The 19,647-nt window shown below is 46.8% G+C and overlaps 1 protein-coding gene across 8 annotated transcripts in view; it reads right to left on the minus strand.

Moving 5' to 3' along the window:
- The window catches only part of APLP2 (amyloid beta precursor like protein 2), a 438,018-nt gene that overhangs the window by 227,460 nt on the left and 190,911 nt on the right, over positions 1-19,647 (minus strand). For all 8 annotated transcript variants that reach the window (XM_069224475.1, XM_069224476.1, XM_069224474.1 and 5 more), the window contains exon 3: positions 8,008-8,137. In XM_069224475.1, the coding sequence (XP_069080576.1) occupies positions 8,008-8,137 (130 nt within the window). The remainder of the gene's footprint in view (positions 1-8,007; positions 8,138-19,647) is intronic.

A 19,647-nucleotide genomic window follows, 5' to 3' on the forward strand; every position in this document is an offset into this window, starting at 1 on the left:
GGGAATCATGGAATTGTCCCCTCAATGCCAGAATGGCATTGGGGTGACAATTCCATGATCTTAGACATGTTACATGGCCATGTTCGGAGTTACCATTGTGATGCTGTACATAGGTAGTGACCTATGTACAGTGCACGCGTGTAATGGTGTCCCCGCACTCACAAAGTCCGGGGAATTTGCCCTGAACGATGTGGGGGCACCTTGGCTAGTGCCAGGGTGCCCACACACTAAGTAACTTTGCACCCAACCTTCACCAGGTGAAGGTTAGACATATAGGTGATTTATAAGTTACTTAAGTGCAGTGGTAAATGGCTGTGAAATAACGTGGACGTTATTTCACTCAGGCTGCACTGGCAGGCCTGTGTAAGAATTGTCAGAGCTCCCTATGGGTGGCAAAATAAATGCTGCAGCCCATAGGGATCTCCTGGAACCCCAATACCCTGGGTACCTCAGTACCATATACTAGGGAATTATATGGGTGTACCAGTATGCCAATGTGAATTGGTACATTTAGTCACTAGCCTGTTAGTGACAAATTTGGAAAGCAGAGAGAGCATAACCAATGAGGTTCTGGTTAGCAGAGCCTCAGTGAGACAGTTAGGCATCACACAGGGAACACATACAGAGCACATACTTATGAGCACGGCGGCCCTGTCTGGCAGGGTCCCAGTGACACATAGACTAAAACAACATATATACAGTGAAATATGGGGGTTACATGCCAGGCAAGATGGTACTTTCCTACATCCCCCCACAACCCTGGTACTGAGATCTGGTTAGCAGTCCTCAGTGCACTCAGTCTTAAAACCAGCAGCATCAGTTCAAAAATTGGGAGTGACCACACAAAAAAGACATTTACTTACAATTGGCTACCCCCCAATTGGCACAAGCTGACTTGCTCATAAGTCCCTAATATACAGTACCAACAGTAAGTTGGAGTGTATACCCAGGGAAGCAGTACTTATTGTGCCACCTTGCATCCAACAAAGTACAAAATGGCTCCCAGCCTGCCATTGGAGCCTGGAACAGCAGTTTCAAACTGCTAGTTCAATTTTGTAATTTAAACCGAAGGCAAAGCCCACACCTCCCTTAAAAATATATAAAAAATCTCCTAAGAAAGGCCTATTGGCCCCCAAAGGCAGGGAGCAGTATATTATTAAGTGAGACCTGTACTTCATTATGTCCCAACAGTAAAACCTCAAGGTTGTTGTTTTTAGTCAGAAAAGCTAGTATCCCCATTGGCAAGTACAGAGTTACAGGCTGACGTCTCAGTCCTGCTAACTTCTGAATGGGACTACTAAAATGGGTACTTCACGGTATCAAAATATTTGCAGCATAAACTTGAAGCCCTAGTCAAATTTAATGTTACTTTCAAGAAAAGACAACTTTTCGAAAGTTGCCACTTGGCTGCCCAGATTATCCAGTGGCCTTTCGCAGCTGCTGGGCACCAGATCGCCTTTTGCCCTCTTGGTGAGTAGTGTCAACGGCACCCAGACTCGAGAACACAAGAGGCCTGCCATGGAGAGAGGTGTTACCTCTCCCTTGAAGAGAGCCACTCAAGGTGTTGGCCCAAAAGTGAGCTTCAAAGGATTAGCCACCTTCAGTTGGCAAATGGCAATTACACTCAAGAGGGTCTGCCCCTTTGTTCAGGTAGACGGGTGGCCTTACCTCTGGGATGGGCTACCAAGCTCCTCATGACAAAGTAAGGATTCAGAAATCTTCAGAGTGGGCAGAATAATGCACTCTGGGCCTGCTAGATACCACACATAGCTGTATGTCATCTCAAGGTGGGATGGCCACGGATAGTCCATTAGCCTCCACAGCATCCCCAGGGCCCTTTCTGAGCATAAATATGGCACCTCGAACCTCAGATCACATCCGGACTGGAGAGAAGACCAAAAAAGGACTGCCTGGTGAGCCAAGGACCAGGCAAGAGAGGCTGTACCAACCACTGGACTGCACCTGCTGCTCTTGGGCTAGTGAAGAGAGGACTGTGCCTGGCTTCTGAAAAAGTCGCTCTCAATCCCCAGACTGAAGTAGTGACTCCATGGTCAGTCAGCTTACCCACCTCCCCCCTGTTTTACAGCATCACAGCCATGAAAGCTGAAGTAGCCTGTCATGGCTAGTCAGCAGCCACTCCCAAAAAAAAAATATCTCTGCCGATAGTAGACGAGCAACCCACTATGAACTCCGTTGCACCTGTGTTTGCCGGACCCATAGAGTCGTCAGGATGCGGACTGGTCACCAATGACAAACACTAGTCCTCACCACAGGAAACCAGTGGACCTGCTGTGTGCCGAGACTGGTAGCTTAGCTGCTGTTAGACTTCTACAGATGAACTTCAAAGAACACTGACTCCTGTGGTCAAAGCTGCCCCACCTTACATGTGGACTCAGAAATACCCGCACTTAGACCTCCATCAACTGTACAGCACTCAGAGCATCTTTCAGCATCCTCAGCACCCTGTATCCTCAGCATCAGGACCACTCCATTGAAGTCTATGGCGGTTTTGATTTAAAGTGTGGAACTGGACTTGAGACTGCTTTGGTGACCAGGTAACAGTCCTAATATTCCTTAATGGCCTCCCTGATCTTATCCCTGTTTGAATTGGTCGCCCAGTCTGGGCTGGAGTAGCCAAACCCAACTCTTCCAAACTTATCAAACGTTTTCAAAACTTTACACATGGTTACCAATGCTGGTTTGTGCTTTGGAGTAAGGTTGAGATTTACGTTTTATTTACAAATCTACATATCCTGAACCCTCTGGTGGATCTTGCTCTTTTTGGAGTCCAAAAATCCATAAAAATATTTTTTTTTATAAATTGGCTTTAGATTTCTTTTCATGCTGTGTGACTCTTATTCTGCTGTTTGGTGCTCCTAAGTGCTTGACACTAATTTGTTTAAGCCTTGACGCTCAAAGTCACAGCTTCCCAAGGTTGAGCAAGGGGTTTTAAAAATAAGTCTGAATGGTCCAAAGATGGTTTTGTGAGTGTATTACACAGTGAGGTCGCAAAACCACTACATAAAACACACCAGAATGCTCTCAAGAATTACTGACAATTTAACTCCTTCATGACTTCTTTGGGCAGAGTTTGGCAGGATGGGCATCAAGAGCAGGAACAGCTCAATGCCCTCGAGTAGTAGCCAGAGTTGTGCAAGACTTGACTTCCTTTGGCATTACTCGGCTTAACTTCATGGTCCTGGATCATCTTTAGGTGTATTAGGTTACATTCTTTGCACGACTTGGGAGTGGTGCCCCTGAGCACGAACAACAAAGTCACACCACCTCCTGGTCTGTCATACATCCATTTTCTACAGTTCTGGCACAGTTTGAGCCTTGTAGTCATCGGTGGGGACAGCTTTCCCTTGCTCACTGGAAAAGTAATTTAAAATAATTTGTCAACCAACGAAAAATGTAGAGGAGCGCCAGACCTGTGTCTTAAAACATAGCAAGAAAGGAACGGACATCGGCGCACAAGGGGGATGCTTATATACATCTCTGGTCTGACACATTCGGGGAGTAATGAGGACAACATCGAGTCAAACTATATTCCACCTAGCGGCACGCAGGAGCGCTGCAGTTCCAGTCTAGCACCTGGGGAATATTCTAAAGTGGAGGTCCCCTTTCCTTTTTTTCCTCTGAGTGCAAGGCAGCTTACAAGACAGTTCTAATGGGCCACTTGTTTTACTATTATTCTGTTATTCTGTCTGGCACAAGCCTGTTGAGTCTGTGCATCTGTAGTATTGTGCATTTGCAGATGTCTAAGTGTGTGAATGCAAGAATGAGTAGGGTGGAAGAATGGATAAGGGGGGCACAAGGATGAGTAAAAGAGTATATGTATGTTTGCTAAGTATCTAACCATACCAGTGACTGAAGAGTCACTTTCAACTACAAGCCAGGCCTAATGTGAATGCATGTTAAACCGTCACTACATGCTTAGCTTATATTTCATGAGGGCAAATTTATTTAGTAACTGAATTTTGACGTAGAGCGATTTGAATAGCACAGAGGTAACTGCAACTTCATAAGAAGTTATTGAGCAGAAAACGTCTGTCTGCATTGCTCCATGATGTTGATAATTATTAGGGAACAGGAATTATGAGATTCTGCTGCCGTGGCATTTCCTGCATGATTATAGATTTGCCTCATATGCCTTATAATTGACCATCTGCTCCTTCATTTACAGATTTCACCCAAGAAAATGGTTTCTAGCGCAAAGGAATCCAAAGTTACAAAGCACCAGATTATAGTTCCACGTAACGGCAGACAAGTTGAAAAGGTAACCTGTTGACCCTTCAGTCACTGTAAGGAAATGCCTCCTTGGCATGGTTACCCCCTGACTTTTTGCCTTTGCTGATGCTATGTTTTGATTTGAAAGTCTGCTGAGGCCTGCTAACCAGGCCCCAGCACCAGTGTTCTTTCCCTAACCTGTACTTTTGTTCACACAATGGGCACACCCTGGCATCCAGGTAAGTCCCTTGTAACTGGTACCCCTGGTACCAAGGGCCCTGATGCCAGGGAAGGTCTCTAAGGGCTGCAGCATCTCTTATGCCACCCTGGGGATCCCTCACTCAGCACAGACCCACTGCTTGCCAGCTTGTGTGTGCTGGTGAGGACAAAACGAGTAAGTCGACATGGCACTCCCCTCAGGGTGCCATGCCAACCTCACACTGCCTATGCAGTATAGATAAGTCACCCCTCTAGCAGGCCTTACAGCCCTAAGGCAGGGTGCACTATACCATGGGTGAGGGCACCAGTGCATGAGCACTGTGCCCCTACAGTGTCTAAGCCAAACCTTAGACATTGTAAGTGCAGGGTAGCCCTAAGAGTATATGGTCTGGGAGTCTGTCAAACACGAACTCCACAGCACCATAATGGCTACACGGAAAACTGGGAAGTTTGGTATCAAACTTCTCAGCACAATAAATGCACACTGATGCCAGTGTACATTTTATTGTGAAATACACCCCAGAGGGCACCTTAGAGGTGCCCCCTGAAACCTTAACCAACTACCTGTGTAGGCTGACTGGTTTTAGCAGCCTGCCACACTCGAGACATGTTGCTGGCCACATGGGGAGAGTGCCTTTGTCACTCGGTGGCTAGTAACAAAGCCTGCACTGGGTGGAGATGCTATCACCTCCCCCTTGCAGGAGCTGTAACACCTGGCGGTGAGCCTCAAAGGCTCACCCCCTTTGTTCCAGAACCACAGGGCATTCCAGCTAGTGGAGTTGCCCGCCCCCTCCGGCCACTGCCCCACTTTTGGCGGCAAGGCCAGAGGAGATAATGAGAAAAACAAGGAGGAGTCACTGGCCAGTCAGGACAACCCCTAAGGCAACCTGAGCTGAAGTGACTCTGACTTTTAGGAATCCTCCATCTTGCAGATGGAGGTTCCCCCCAATAGGGATAGGAATGTGACTCCCTCCCCTTGGGAGGAGGCACAAAGAAGGTGTAGCCACCCTCAGGGCTAGTAGCCATTGGCTACTAACCCCCCAGACCTAAACACGCCCTTAAATTTAGTATTTAAGGGCTCCCCTGAACCTAAGAATTTAGATTCCTGCAACTTAAAGAAGAAGAGGACTGCTGAGCTGAAAAAGCCTGCAGAGAAGAAGAAGACACCAACTGCTTTGGCCCCAGCCCTACCGGCCTGTCTCCCTCCTTCAGAAGAAAACTGCTCCAGCGACGCTTTCCCTGGGACCAGCGACCTCTGAATCCCCAGAGGACTGCCCTGCTTCCAAAAGACCAAGAAACTCCCGAGAACAGCGGCCCTGTTCAACAAAGACAGCAACTTTGTATCCAGAGGAGCAGATTTAAAGACCCCTGCAATCCCCGCAAGAAGCGTGAGACTTGCAACACTGCATCCGGCGACCCCGACTCGACTAGTGAAGAAACAACACCTCAGGGAGGACCCTCCGGCGACTCCGAGACTTTGAGTAACCAAAGTTGCCCCCCCTGAGCCCCCACAGCGACGCCTGCAAAGGGAATCCCGAGGCTCCCCCTGACCGCGACTGCCTGACTCTGAAATCCCGACGCCTGGAAAAGACCCTGCACCCACAGCCCCCAGGACCTGAAGGATCGGAACTCCAGTGCAGGAGTGACCCCAGGAGGCCCTCTCCCTTGAAAATTGCACTGTGTCCACTTTTGAAATAGCTATATGTGTTTTGTGTAAAAAGTATATATGCTATTGTGATTATTCAAAGTTCCTAAAGTACTTACCTGCAATACCTTTCAAATGAGATATTACATGTAGAATTTGAACCTGTGGTTCTTAAAATAAACTAAGAAAAGATATTTTTCTATAACAAAAACCTATTGGCTGGAATTGTCTCTGAGTGTGTGTTCCTCATTTATTGCCTGTGTGTATGTACAACAAATGCTTAACACTACTCCTTTGATAAGCCTACTGCTCGACCACACTACCACAAAATAGAGCATTAGTATTATCTCTTTTTGCCACTATCTTACCTCTAAGGGGAACCCTTGGACTCTGTGCATACTATTCCTTACTTTGAAATAGTGCATACAGAGTCAACTTCCTACAGTCACCCATTGCCGTTTTCAAGTGTCAAACTGGCACTAACGATGTGAGACAATGCGCAGACAACAGTAATAGGTGCTGAAATGAAAAATAGTTAACCTTATTCAGTCACTCTTTACAGCATTATGCCAAATAATTTGCCTTTTTTTCTGCATAACTTTATCGAGATAGACACATAATTTGGTCCTTCGTCGATGCATTTTTCCAGTGGCACTGATAATACTCCATGAAAAAGCAGCTGATATGGTGAAAAGACCTTACTTGGGACTTGTACTGGTCATGTACCAGTTATGGCCTCTGACAAACATAAAAATGTATTGGCACATAAAGAGCGTAAAAAGGGTGAAACGATTCCTAAGAATACTAGACATTAGAATAGTATTTTATTGAAAGTGGGCACAAAAGAAAACTGTGAATGTAAATATATGCTGGCGTTTTTGATCATAGCAATAAATTGCACATTTGTGTAAATTAGATACTGCGTCACATGCAGAATAACACTCCAGGAAAGAATAAAAAGGTAATTCAATGACAAATATGCCAGGTTACAGCTTCACTAAAAGCAATAGTGGGGGTAAAGTTCAGGTTTTAGATTAACAGAGGTAGGACTTTGGCATAAAAAGCTATGCATTCAAGGAGATGGCTCGGTATACAACCATCTAGAAGAGTTTGTTTCTACAAAATGCAGCTAATGGCAGCTCACGCACATCACTGGCATGCTGTTTTTTTTTTTTTGGAGCTGGTTGGCATTCTGCCCCACCCTGGACGCCAATATCCCACTTGGAGTAGTATGGTGCAAGATTGCAAGGCGGCATCAAGTTGGAACACTTAAAGCACTGCCCCGGGGTGCAGCCTATAATAATAGACAACTTTGTCTTAAAGACACCATCCTACAACTTGATGGCAGAAAAGGACACATTTCTATCTCACCCACCCATTCCATGTCATCACTTAATGCCCTGCCTGAAGTCTCCAGGGTTACCTTTCTTTCTTTCCAACTCTTAATTTGCAGATCTTGAACTTGGTTCCTGTACTCATTTCACTGAAATAATAGCAAAGAGCTCATCATTCAAACACAACCACAACTAGTCACAATTAACTTGCAAAAGGATCAAGCAAACACGAAGCTGAAACTGGGTGTGGCTGTGCAATCACTAGATGAAACTAGGAAAGGCACAGGTATAATCTCCTGTTAGAACAGAAACTTATAAAAACAAAAAGCACAAATCACGTTGCTAATCGCAGTACAAACCTATTGTGTAAGGGACCTAATGGATTCCTGCAGAGTTCTTGTATATCTTTGAAAGAAGATAAAACACAGTGTCTAGTTCAACAGCTTAAGAGGAGAGTGCCGTCATAAGAAAATTAGACTAGAATACATCCAAGGTCATTGGCTTTAATCGTCTGTACGCAAGATCTCCTTGAAGGCAGCAGGTATTTTAGATTTCCTTCGCACACCCAAGGACACTTACCGAGGCACTTAAAGGGTACTACGATGTGAGAGTGGCCTTTGCATTGCTTCTTTCCCTTCTTGCACCAGTTGTCGATATTGACTGGCTGGTTTGCTTCCACGACGTTCATAATCTGAAGTTCAGGATACACCTAACATGATAAGTAAATAATATCACTACTTAACACGTTACACGTTAGTGGACATTGTTGACATTTTGTACGTTCAATAAAGTAATTTTCACTAGGGTTCAAGTTTTTGTGAATTAACGTTCTGGGATGAAAAAGAAAAAGGGAAGAAAAAGTTGTTTACCTATAAATGCAGTTCGATAGTACTAGTATCTTTCATAGATTCGCATGCTTCAATTACCCCAGTCATTGAGCTGACAGTACCACAGTATACATAGAGAGCAGTACAATGTTAAGTATAGGAGAAAAACATTGACAGTCACAGGGTAGCCTGTTCATTTCATTTTAGAATAATCAAAATTTCTGCATATCAGCACACACTTCATCCATCCTCACCTCTGGTCCCCAGGTTCGGATTTCCTAGCACAGGTGCTTGTAAATTTAGCATGTTATAGTTGGGCTTGTGAGGGGGAGGAGACTGGGTCTCCTGTGAATCTATGAAAGTCACTAATATTGGAGAAAGACAGTTAGTGGGCGGTGGGAAATACAAAAAAAAACACAGACTCACCTTATTGGAAAAAGGTGTAGCACTGCTTGCCCCACTTCTGCATCTCTGCTCTTTCATGTGGCTGCTATGCAAATGGTTACTACTGAAACACCAGGGAACAGAGCTGCTGATGTACAAACACTTCTTGTTCAATATGCTTTGCCTTTTCATTGAAGCAAGTATCCTGCCTCATTATGACTGTAGACTATGGGTGCGGACTCGCAGCCAGCTTTTTTGACAGGGGTTGACCTCTCCGCAGAGAGCCACAAGACACTAATAACCGATTAGATTTTTGAACAATTTAGTTCTGCAAATAAAGAATTTTAGACAATTTATAAAGTGAAGTGTTCTTTTCATGGCGTTGGATGGATTCTGCAAATATGTTTTTTAATATTATTGGTTCGTTCAAAGGGAAATCAGTGGATACCTCAGGTATGAAACGAGGATTAAATCTTAGAATGACTATCATCTTTAAACTGGAGACAACGCTCTTTGATTGTAAAGGTCAGGATTTTGCTAACTCTATTGGCAGACATAAGCTAAACAGAGCTCCTGCCTGTGCCACCAAGTAGCTATTAAAATAAGGATGCCAAACTCTTCAGCTTTGCTAGGAACCTCGAAATCAGTGGGAGGGGTGGCAAGGCGTATGCACACATCCCTGCCCTATAGATTGAAAATACATTTCCGCCATGTTCCAGGAAGGTTTTGCATGTTGAAGTACTATCGCAATTTGAGGCTCAGGTTGGTCGCAAATAGGTCTAGACTTGGTTTGCTCCAGTGTGAAAAAAATGTTGCTCAGTTGTTGATGCTGCAATTCCAACTCGTGACATTCCTGAGGAGGTCTGCTGGGGTACTCTGTCCAGGAGATAGGTGTTCCTGAGAGATGTTGTGTTTTTAGTTGGATACATTTTTGAAAGGTCCATGCCTAAATTTTCCAGAGAGCTGTAGGAATGAAGTTCTCCCTTTTTTGTCCATACAAAAACGTGCTTGTAGTATTGTTTTTCCGTAATACTACTGAAGAACTGTTTATTCCTAGAAGAATGTCTTGTAGCATCAGTGGTATGGCCTTCCAACTCTTGATATGATATGCAGTTGCTTCTCATTGGGGGGGAGGGGGGCACTTGCTGCTGCTTGCTAGTTCCTGCAAGTGCACTCCAGAGTTTGTAGTCATAGTAAAGTGAGTGTTTTCTTGAACAATCGGACAACCTTACATTGATATTTTGTATTGAGCCCACAATTGTAAAGCTTTTCTCATTCATTCTGCCACCTGTGTGATATTTTTGAACGACCTCTGGACCTGGAGCCACTGCTTATCGAATTCCTCTTGAAAGGGCCTCATGTGAAGGCGGCAATGAGGGATCAAAGGGATGCAGATCATTATCATTTCTAATATGGACTTTAAGGTTCTGATGGAGACTTGTTTTTTTCTTTTGTTTAGTCTTGGCCATTGAAGTTAGACGTCCTACGCTTTTTCCCTGGAGGGAAAGCCCTTGTCTTGCATTGTGTCAAACTGCTCCTAAAAATTGCACTTTTCTTGACAGGATTAAACAACATTTCTTCAACTTTAAAGTAAACCCTCATTCTTTGAAGAGCCACAAGTAGGCTCTTATTGATCTCTTTGTGTGCGTTTTCTTTGACTAGCTAGTTGTCTATGTTTGCAAATATTTGAAGTCCTTGTTTTCATAGGTGAGATACTACTGGAGCCAAACACACACTTTGTAAATATTCTAGGGGCTGACTTTAGTCCAAACAGGCACATATTGAACTGACAATGGTGACCAGCCATTTTAAACCTAAGGTACTTGAGATGATTTGGATTTGTTGGTATGAGGAAATATATATCTTGGATGTCATGTAATCTCCTTGATGAAGCAGTTTGAGGACTTCGGCCATGCAAAATTGTTTTGGGAACTTTGTTCAGATTTTGCAAATCAAAAAAACTGATCTCCATTCTCTTGATTTCTTCTTCTTTTTTTTTGTTTTCAATCAGGAAAAGCGAGAATAAAGCACTACATTTCTCTGAGAAATGAGGGACATGCTTAATTGCCCTTTTTTGCAACATTATAAGACCCTCTGGGTTGCTGGTTTCTGAATAAAATCTAACATGTGGATGAAGTGTATTAGATCCAAAGCCCAGAGGTCAGATGTTATTTGCCCATACTCTGTCAAAAGTTGAGTCTTCCTCCTACAAGTATTCCAGGATTCGTTGTGACTGTCCCTTCTATATGCCACTGTCTTCTTGAGTGTTCATTTACTCAAGAGCAGTTGTCCATAAATATTCTCTGAGGTTCCTGCTTATTGTGAGACTTTGGGGTTCTATAATGTCCCGTGTAGCCTTGACAGCACATGTGTTGAACTAGTTGATATCTGTAAGGCTGGTAACCTTCTCTAAAGGAATATCGACCCTTTCCTCATGCTCCACAAAAGGGCTGTTTTTGTCTTTACTGTAGGATTTCCAGAGAACTTGTAGGGCCCGTATCCATTTTAACTGAATGGAGTGCTTCATCAACATGCTTGCCAAAGAATGATTCCCCTTTGTAAGGTATGTCAATTATTCTACTCTGGTCTAAGCTTGCCCCAGTACCACTGCAGCCCCAGCCAACTGTCAGAATTCTGTTGAGGCAGTATCCACTGTGGTACCCATTATGACAGGGAAGTTCTCTCCTTCTTATGCTCTTGCTTTTTTATCATCAGAAAGTAACTCGAGGTATGACACAATGTCTAACCACATCTGGCAGTCATATTTTGCAAGAATTGCCATTGCATTAGTTGACCTGACTGATGTGGCTGCCATTGCTGAACAACATTTGCCGATGTTGAGAATTCCTCCTTCTCTGTAGGGTGGTCCAGAACACGGAGATGTTTACTTGATTACTATTGGGCTACTGCATCACCACTGAATCTGCAGAGGGGCGCCTCAGGAGGCAAGTTGAAGTGTTCTCAGATGCTTTGTATTTTGTGTCCAGCCTAAGAATTACTGCAGCCACTGTGGCTGGGTTCTTCATGAGCGTCAGTCCCTCCGAAAAAAAATGATCAATGATTGGAATTGTTCAACTGATTTTGGTGAAGGCTTTCAAATCATAAAAAGTAATCAATCATTCTCTTTTGTTTGTATTGGTAGGTTAAATTTGAGGCTCTCTCTCGAAGAGTGTGAAAACCTCCTATATCATGTGCAGGTGAATTCCCTTTTGGGTGACTGGGGTGTGAGGCAAGGGGGTGTTCAAACGTCTTCTGGAATGGGATCTATGTACTCATCCTAGGCTGGGCTGAATGAATGTGGGGAAGGTAGCTACATTTGATTGTTGTCATGGTCATCATATGGAACTGGTGGACTAGAGTGAATTGCCAAAGGTGAATGCATTACTTGAGGAGAAGACTATATTGGCCTTGAAGGAGAACGCATTAGTATGTGTGGAGCTGAAGATCTCGTTTGAGGTCTTGACCTAGATGAGGCTTGTCTAGGCTATTGTGCATGAGGTTCAGTTGAAGATTCCAGAAACATTTTACAGTAGTCATGGGCTGCAAATCTCCGGCCCAAACAATTGTGACTTGTACCACAGCTTCCTGTGATGTTTGAAGTACCTTCGCATATGGGTAGTAACCATATTCCCAGGGGCCATCTTGGTCACCTTGAAAGGACTGATAAGATCTTCTACTGTCTCGACCTTGTGAATGAGTAAGGTCTACCAAACGAACAAGTTACTTACCTTCGGTAACGCCTTTTCTGGTGGATACACTAGCTACCTGTGGATTTCCTCACCTAAAGAATTTCCCCACGTGCCAGCCCTCGACGGAAATTTTCTTCTAGCTCTGCACGTCAACAATGACGTCACAATTGCCCGACTCCCACGCGACGCCGTATGACGTCATCCAGGCAATAAGAGGTCTTTGTCGACGTGCAGACGTGCAGACGTCAGTTGTCATAATTGCCTTTGAGGCAAACAGGAGATCTTTGACATTACAGATGTGAAAGGCGTACATCAAACAAACTTATATACCAACTTTTATTTCAATAATATGAAACGTGATCAATAGAAATAAACAACACAAAATATGTGTATAAATATATATATACATATCCACACGTTTATATATATATATATATATATAAACATTGCATCATCATATACATATGTACAATATACGGGCATTCACCCAAGGAATTCGTGGTAAAACCAGTCAGGCAACGGGGAGGCGGATGGGACCGTGAGGAATCCACAGGTAGCTAGTGTATCCACCAGAAAAGGCGTTACCGAAGGTAAGTGACTTGTTCTTCTGATGGATACAACTACCTGTGTAAACCTCACCTAAAGAATAGAGTCCCAAAGCAGTACCGCCTCCGGAGGTGGGTGCCTGAATTATCAAACCAAGAAATCCTGCAGCACTGAGCGTGCAAAATGGCCATCCCTCCTGACCTCAGAGTCCAACAATAATGCTTGGCAAAAGTGGGGAGGGATGCCCAAGTTGCCGCTTTGCAGATGTCAACCACTGGAACACCTCTAGCCAAGGCCGACGAAGCAGCCTTAGCCTAGGTGGAATGGGCTCGGAGCCCAACAGGAGGTTCTTTCTTTGCTAGAGAATAACATAACTTGATGCAAAGAATGACCCACCTGGACAGCGTTCTCTTGTGGACAGCTTTGCCTCTCCTCTTCCCCACGTAACCAACGAAGAGCTGATCGTCTTATCTGAACTCCCTCGTCCTGTCGACGAAGAAGCTCAACGCTCTTCGCTGATCCAACTGGTGAAGCCTCTCTTCCTCCTTAGATGGATGAGGTGGAGGATAGAAAGAAGAGAGAGTAATGGACTGTCCCAAATGAAAGGGTGTAACAACCTTCTGAAGGAAAGCCGCCTTGGTCATTAACACCACTTTGTTCCTGTAAAAAGAAATATATGGGGGTTCTACGCTAAGAGCCTGGAGCTCACTCACTCTTCTAGCCGATGTTAAGGCCACCAGAAAAACACTCTTCAAAACCAAAAGTCTCAATGGACAAGAGTGCATTGGCTCAAATGGTGATCCCATAAGAAAGGTCAATACCAAGTTAAGATCCCACTGTGGCATAACAAACGGAGTGGGCGGAAACTTATTAGTGAGACCCTTAAGGAATCTCAATACAATGGGCGATTTAAACAAGGATGGTTGATCTGGAAGGCACGGAAAAGCCGACAGCGCTGATAAATAACCCTTAACTGTGGCAACTGCACAACCCTTCTGTGCCAAGGATTGAGCAAATAACAATACGTCAGACAGATGGGCCCTCAAGGGATCAATTTGGTTCTCTCCACACCAAGTCACAAATCTGGCTCACCTGTTTGCATAGATCGATTTGGTGGAGTGTCGCCTGGCCGATAAAATAACTTCCACCACCTCCGGCGGGAGAGAAAAGGAACTCAGATTGCCACATTCAATCTCCAGGCATGAATGTGCAGGCTCTGGAGGTGGGGGTGTAGAACCTACCCCTGCGACTGTGAGAGGAGGTCTGCCCTGTATGTGAGATGGAGCAGAGGGCACAGAGAGAGTTGGAGAAGATCTGAGTATCATACCCTTCTTGGCCAATCCGGGGCTATTAAGATGACTTGGGCCCGATCTTGGCAGATCTTCCTCAAAACCCGAGGAATCAAGGGTATGGGAGGAAACGCGTAAAGCAACTGGACATCTAAAACGCATCCCCCAAAGCTCCTTGCATCAGATACTGGAGGCTGCAAAACAACGGGCAGTGTGCGTTCTCCCGAGTGGCAAACAGATCTACCTGTGGATATCCCCACCTCTGGAAGATGTAAAGGGCCAGATCCGTATGAAGACGCCACTCGTGATCGGTCGAAATGAGACGACTGAGACTGTCCACACGCACGTTCAGAACTCCAGCCAAATGATTTGCTACCAAGCAAACCTGATGGTCCTGAAGCCAGGACACGAGCCGAAGAGCTTCTCTGCAGAGAAGATACGACCCCACTCCTCCCTGTTTGTTTATATACCACATCGCAGTAGTGTTGTCCGTCAGGACCTGAACCGACTGACCGCGAAGGGAAGGGAGGAAGGCCTTGAGAGCCAGACGTATCGCCCGCAGTTCCAATAGATTGATATGAAACCTCTGTTCCACTGGAGACCAACAACCTTTGATCTCCAGGTCCCCCAGATGAGCTTCCCACCCTAGATTGGAAGCATCCGTTACAACTGTGGCCACCGGCGGAGGTAGTGAGAACGGCCTTCCTTGCGACAGGTTGCCGCCCACAGCCCACCATTGAAGATCCGCTGGAGCGTCTCTGGAGATCCTGATCGAATCCTTGAGATCTCCTTTGTGTTGAAACCACTGCCTGCGGAGGCACCACTGAAGGGCCCTCATGTGCCAGCGTGCATGAGTGACCAGCAGAATGCAAGAAGCGAACAGACCGAGCAGGCGAAGGACCTTGAGGACTGGAACGACCACTCCATTCTGAAACATTGGAATCAACGCCTGAATGTCCTGAATCTGCTGCGGTGGAGGAAAGGCCCGATTTAATGTTGTGTCCAGTACCGCCCCTATGAACAGGAGGCGTTGAGAGGGCTCTAGGCGAGATTTGGGCACGTTCACCGAAAAGCCCAGATCGAACAACAACTGAGTTGTCGATTGATGCCGCAAGAGCTCCGGAGACTTGGCTTTGATCAACCAATCATCCAGATAAGGAAATACTGCTATCCCCTTTCTTCTGAGCTCCGCTGCAACCACCGCCATCACCTTCGCGAAGACTCGAGGTGCCGAAGTAAGACCAAACAGAAGGACCGCAAACTGATAGTGTTGCGACCCCACCACAAACCGCAGATACTTTCTGTGCGACTTGAGGATCGGAATATGGAAGTAAGCATCCTGCAAGTCGACGGACACCATCCAATCTCCTTCGTTCAATGCCAAAAGAACCTGTGACGGGGTCAGCATCTTGAACTTTTCCTGCTTGAGGAACCAATTCAAAATCCCCAGGTCCAGGATTGGCATCACCGACCATCCTTTCTGGGGATCAGGAAGTACCTTGAATAGCAGTCCTGACCCCTCTCCTGCTCTGGACCAACTCCACTGCGCCTTTTGATAAAAGGGATAGCACCTCCTGTTGCAGTAACAGGGGATGGTCTTCCGAACAGAAGGATGGGCGGGGAGGGATGGGAGGAGGAAACTCCCGAAAGGGAAGAGCATAACCTTTCCCCACAATATCGGTGACCCAGGAGTCTGATGTTATTGACTCCCACATGCGAAGAAAGTGAGATAGTCTCCCCCCCTACAGGAGATGTGTGAACAGGGAGTGATGGAGAACTAGGGTTGCTTTCCCTGCTGCACCCCTCCAGAGGAATAGGAAGAGGCAGAATGCTGCTGGGCGGCCCCTCTAGTGCCTACTCTACCCCTGCCCCTGAAGGATCTATAAGGGAGAGCTCCTGAAGATTGCTGTCCTGCCGCATGGAGCCTGCCACGAAAGGAAGCGCCACGACCAAATCCTCTAAACCTCCTGAATGACATTAAAAAAGAGGAGGTGGCTGCTTGCAGTCCCAAGGATCTTGCCGTGTCTCTACTCTCCTTAAACCGCTCCAAGGCAGAGTAGGCTTTCGATCCAAAAAGTTTGTCTCCATCAAATGGCAGGTCAAGCAGTATGGTCTGAACATCAGGGGAGAACCCTGACGATCGCAGCCAGGCATGCCGCCTCGTCCATATGGACGTGCCTATAGCCTTGGCCACCGAGTCCGAGGTGTGCAGCCCAGATTGAATCACCTGGGTCGCCGCCGGAGCGTCCGACAAAAGGTTCTGCACCTCATTAGACAATCCAGGGTGCCCCTTAGCCTCATACATAAGGGCATAAATGTATTGTACTAAAATGCAAGTAGCATTCATGGATTTCAAAGCCATGCTACATGACGAGAAGGCCTTTTTAGCTGACTGGTCCATTCTCTTCGACTCCGTCAGCGGGAACTCCTGGAAATGATCCAGGGGCAGAACGAGAGGAACACGAAGCTTGTACAACCAAACTCTCCGGAGTCAGGTGCTTGGACAAAAACGCCGGATCACCTGGGGCCACTCGATATCGTCTCGCCACCGACCTGTTCACGGCAGTCGAAGTCACCGGCTTCTTCCACACTTCCCTAATAGGGTCCATAAGAGCCTCATTGAATGGAAGAAGCGGCTCCGCCGCAGCTGATGCAACACCTCAGTAAGGATGTTGGTCTTAACATCCACCGCTGGAAGAGGAAGGTCCAAAAAGTCTGCTGCCTTCCGCACCACAGCATGAAAAGAGGCAGCCTCCTCTGTATACTCCCCCGGAGAAGCCAAGTCCCACTCCGGGGAAGTGTCTAGACCACTTGCCGTTTCCAAACCTTGTAGGTCCCCTGACGGCTCCATGATCTCCCCTTCCTCCAAGTGCTGCTTCTCATATTCCTGCTCCTCCAGCAGCCTCAGAGCCAACCTTCTGGAGCCCTCAGCGCCACAGGCATCTTTAAGGTAGATTGGATCCGTGGTGAATCCATCGGCGCCAGGACGGTGGACGTCGTCGGCGTCACCGGTCTTCTGGGCGACGCCATAGGCATTGGTGCCGAATTGGTACTTCCCGAAGGAAGAAAGGGCATGAAGGGCGTCGGCCTGTAAGAAGCCGGAACACCCATGTCGAAGGCCAAAGGACCCGACAGCCCCGCATGCACACCTCCAGGTGCCATGGTGGCAAAGATATTAAACATAGCATTAAGGAATGCTGCCGGATCCGTGCCCGGCGCCGGGAACACCAGATAACTTTGAGGAGCCAGTGCTTGAGGCGAAGCCGGCGTCTGCTCAGGCATCTCCACCTGCTCCGGAGAAGCCCTCGGCTCCTGATGCGGATCAACTTCGTACACCGACAGTGGAGACGCCGGTAAAGCTGGAGTTGTCGGAGGCGTAACAGTTGGGCTGACCTGCAACGTCGGTCGACATCGAGCCAATGGTGATCTCGAACGGGAGCGGTCCCTGCTCGACCGCGCCGTGATCCATGCCGGCGCTGAGAGTCCCGATGAGGCTGATGAGACCTCGAGGATTTAGAAGAAGATTCTCTGTGATGATGCTTCTACTTCTTCTTCTTGGACAGAGCAAAAAACAACTTGGCTTCCTGTTCTTTCAGGGCCTTTGGATTCATGCGTTGACATGAACCACACGCCTCAACGTCGTGGTCAGAACTAAGACACCACAAGCAATTGTCATGTGGGTCCGTGACCGACATCAGACCTCCGCACTGCTTACAGGGTTTAAAACCTGACTTCCTAGGCTGCGACATTGTTACACCGAAGTGAAACTGTAGCTCCCTGGTAGCCTCGAAGAAAAAAACGTTACTCGAAGGCACGGAAAAAAGGGAACTGACGCCTGCATGTCGACGAGGACCTCTTATTGCCTGGATGACGCCATCCGGCGTCGCGTGGGAGTCAAGCAATTGTGACGTCATCGTCGACGTGCAGAGCTAGAAGAAAATTTCCATCGAGGGCTGGCGCGTGGGGAAAATTGTTTAGGTGAGGAATCCACAGGTAGTTGTATCCATCAGAAATGGTGCTTTACGTTGTTAGTATTTGACCTCATCTGGGTACAGATACTGAACTTTAGTTTTGTTGGGCTATTTGCAGAGCCAAATAAACCATTTGCATCATCCTCATGTCTTTCTCTTTGGAATATTCAGTATGGAAAGGTTCATGAGGTGGGCCTGGAGAGATCTTGCTAGGTGAGGGTGTTCTGGTATGAGTGGCACTGAGATGCCTTTTTGCAAAACAAGGGTGATTCTTGTGTGTTTTTATGGATTTGGGCTGTTGTCAACTATATCATCCTCATTGATTGTGTTGTAATACATATAGTTGAAACAGTCTTCAGTATTTTTGACAGTGTTAATATCAACAGTGTTGTATATTCATAGATATTTATGATGTTGTCTGTAGCTTAGCTGATGATTTTGTTGACAACAATGGGGAAATGCCCTCAACGCCGACTCTGTAATAACAAAGTTGTGGACAACGAAAGCGGAACAACGCTTTCGTTAACCACGACTTCGTTATTTTGTGCCTTAACCACGCATGTGCTGAACCACGCACATGCGTGGTTAAGGCACAGAACAAGGGAGTCAGCTGAGGAGGACGACGTGACGAGTCAGGTAAGTGGGGCTGTTTAAGGGGCTGGGGGGGTCGGGGTATTTTTAGTTTTAGGGGCGGGGTGGGGGGTTGGGGTTTTAGTTTTAGGGGTGGGATCGGGGTATTTTCAGTTTTAGGGGTGGGGGGATCGGGGGTTTTAGTTTTAGGGGCGGGACGGGGAGTCAGGGTATTTTTAGTTTTAGCGGCGGGGTGGGGAGTCAGGGGTTTTTAGTTTTAGGGGTTGGGTGGGGGGGTCAGGGTTTTATTTTTAGGGGCGGGGTGGGGGGGTCAGGGTTTTATTTTTAGGGGCGGGGTGGGGGTATTTTTAGTTTTAGGGGCGGAGTGGGGGGTCAGGGTTTTTTAGTTTTGGGGTGGGGGTTGGGGTTTTAGTTTTAGGGGCTGGGGTGGTGGGTGGGAGTTTTTTTTAGTTTTAGGGGTGGGGCTGGGGGGTTGGGTTTTAGCTTTAGGGGAAGGGGGTCGGGCGGGTTAGGGGCGGGGGGAGGGGTATTTTTAGTTTTAGGGGTGGGGGTTGGGCAGTTTAGGTTTGGGGAGGGGTATTTTTTTAGTTTTAGGGGCGGGGTGGGGGGGTCGGGTGGTTTAGGTTTTTAGGGGTGGGGTGGGGGATTGGGGTGGTTTAGGTTTTAGGGGCGGGTGAGGGGTTGCGGTAATTTTAGGGGTGGGGGTTGGGGTGGTTTTAGGGGTGGGTAGGGGGTCAGGTAATTTTAGGGGTGGGGTAGGGGGTTTTAGGTTTTAGGGGCAGGGTAGGGGGCTCAGGGTAGTTTAGGGTGGTTTTAGGTTTTAGGGGTGGGGGTAGGTGTAGTTTAGGTTTTAGGGATGGGTTGGGGTTGTTTTAGGGGTGGGTTGGGTAATTTTAGAGGCGGGGTTAGGTTTTAGGGACGG

The sequence above is a fragment of the Pleurodeles waltl genome, chromosome 3_1, assembly GCF_031143425.1.
Source record: "Pleurodeles waltl isolate 20211129_DDA chromosome 3_1, aPleWal1.hap1.20221129, whole genome shotgun sequence".
NCBI classification, from domain to species: domain Eukaryota; kingdom Metazoa; phylum Chordata; class Amphibia; order Caudata; family Salamandridae; genus Pleurodeles; species Pleurodeles waltl.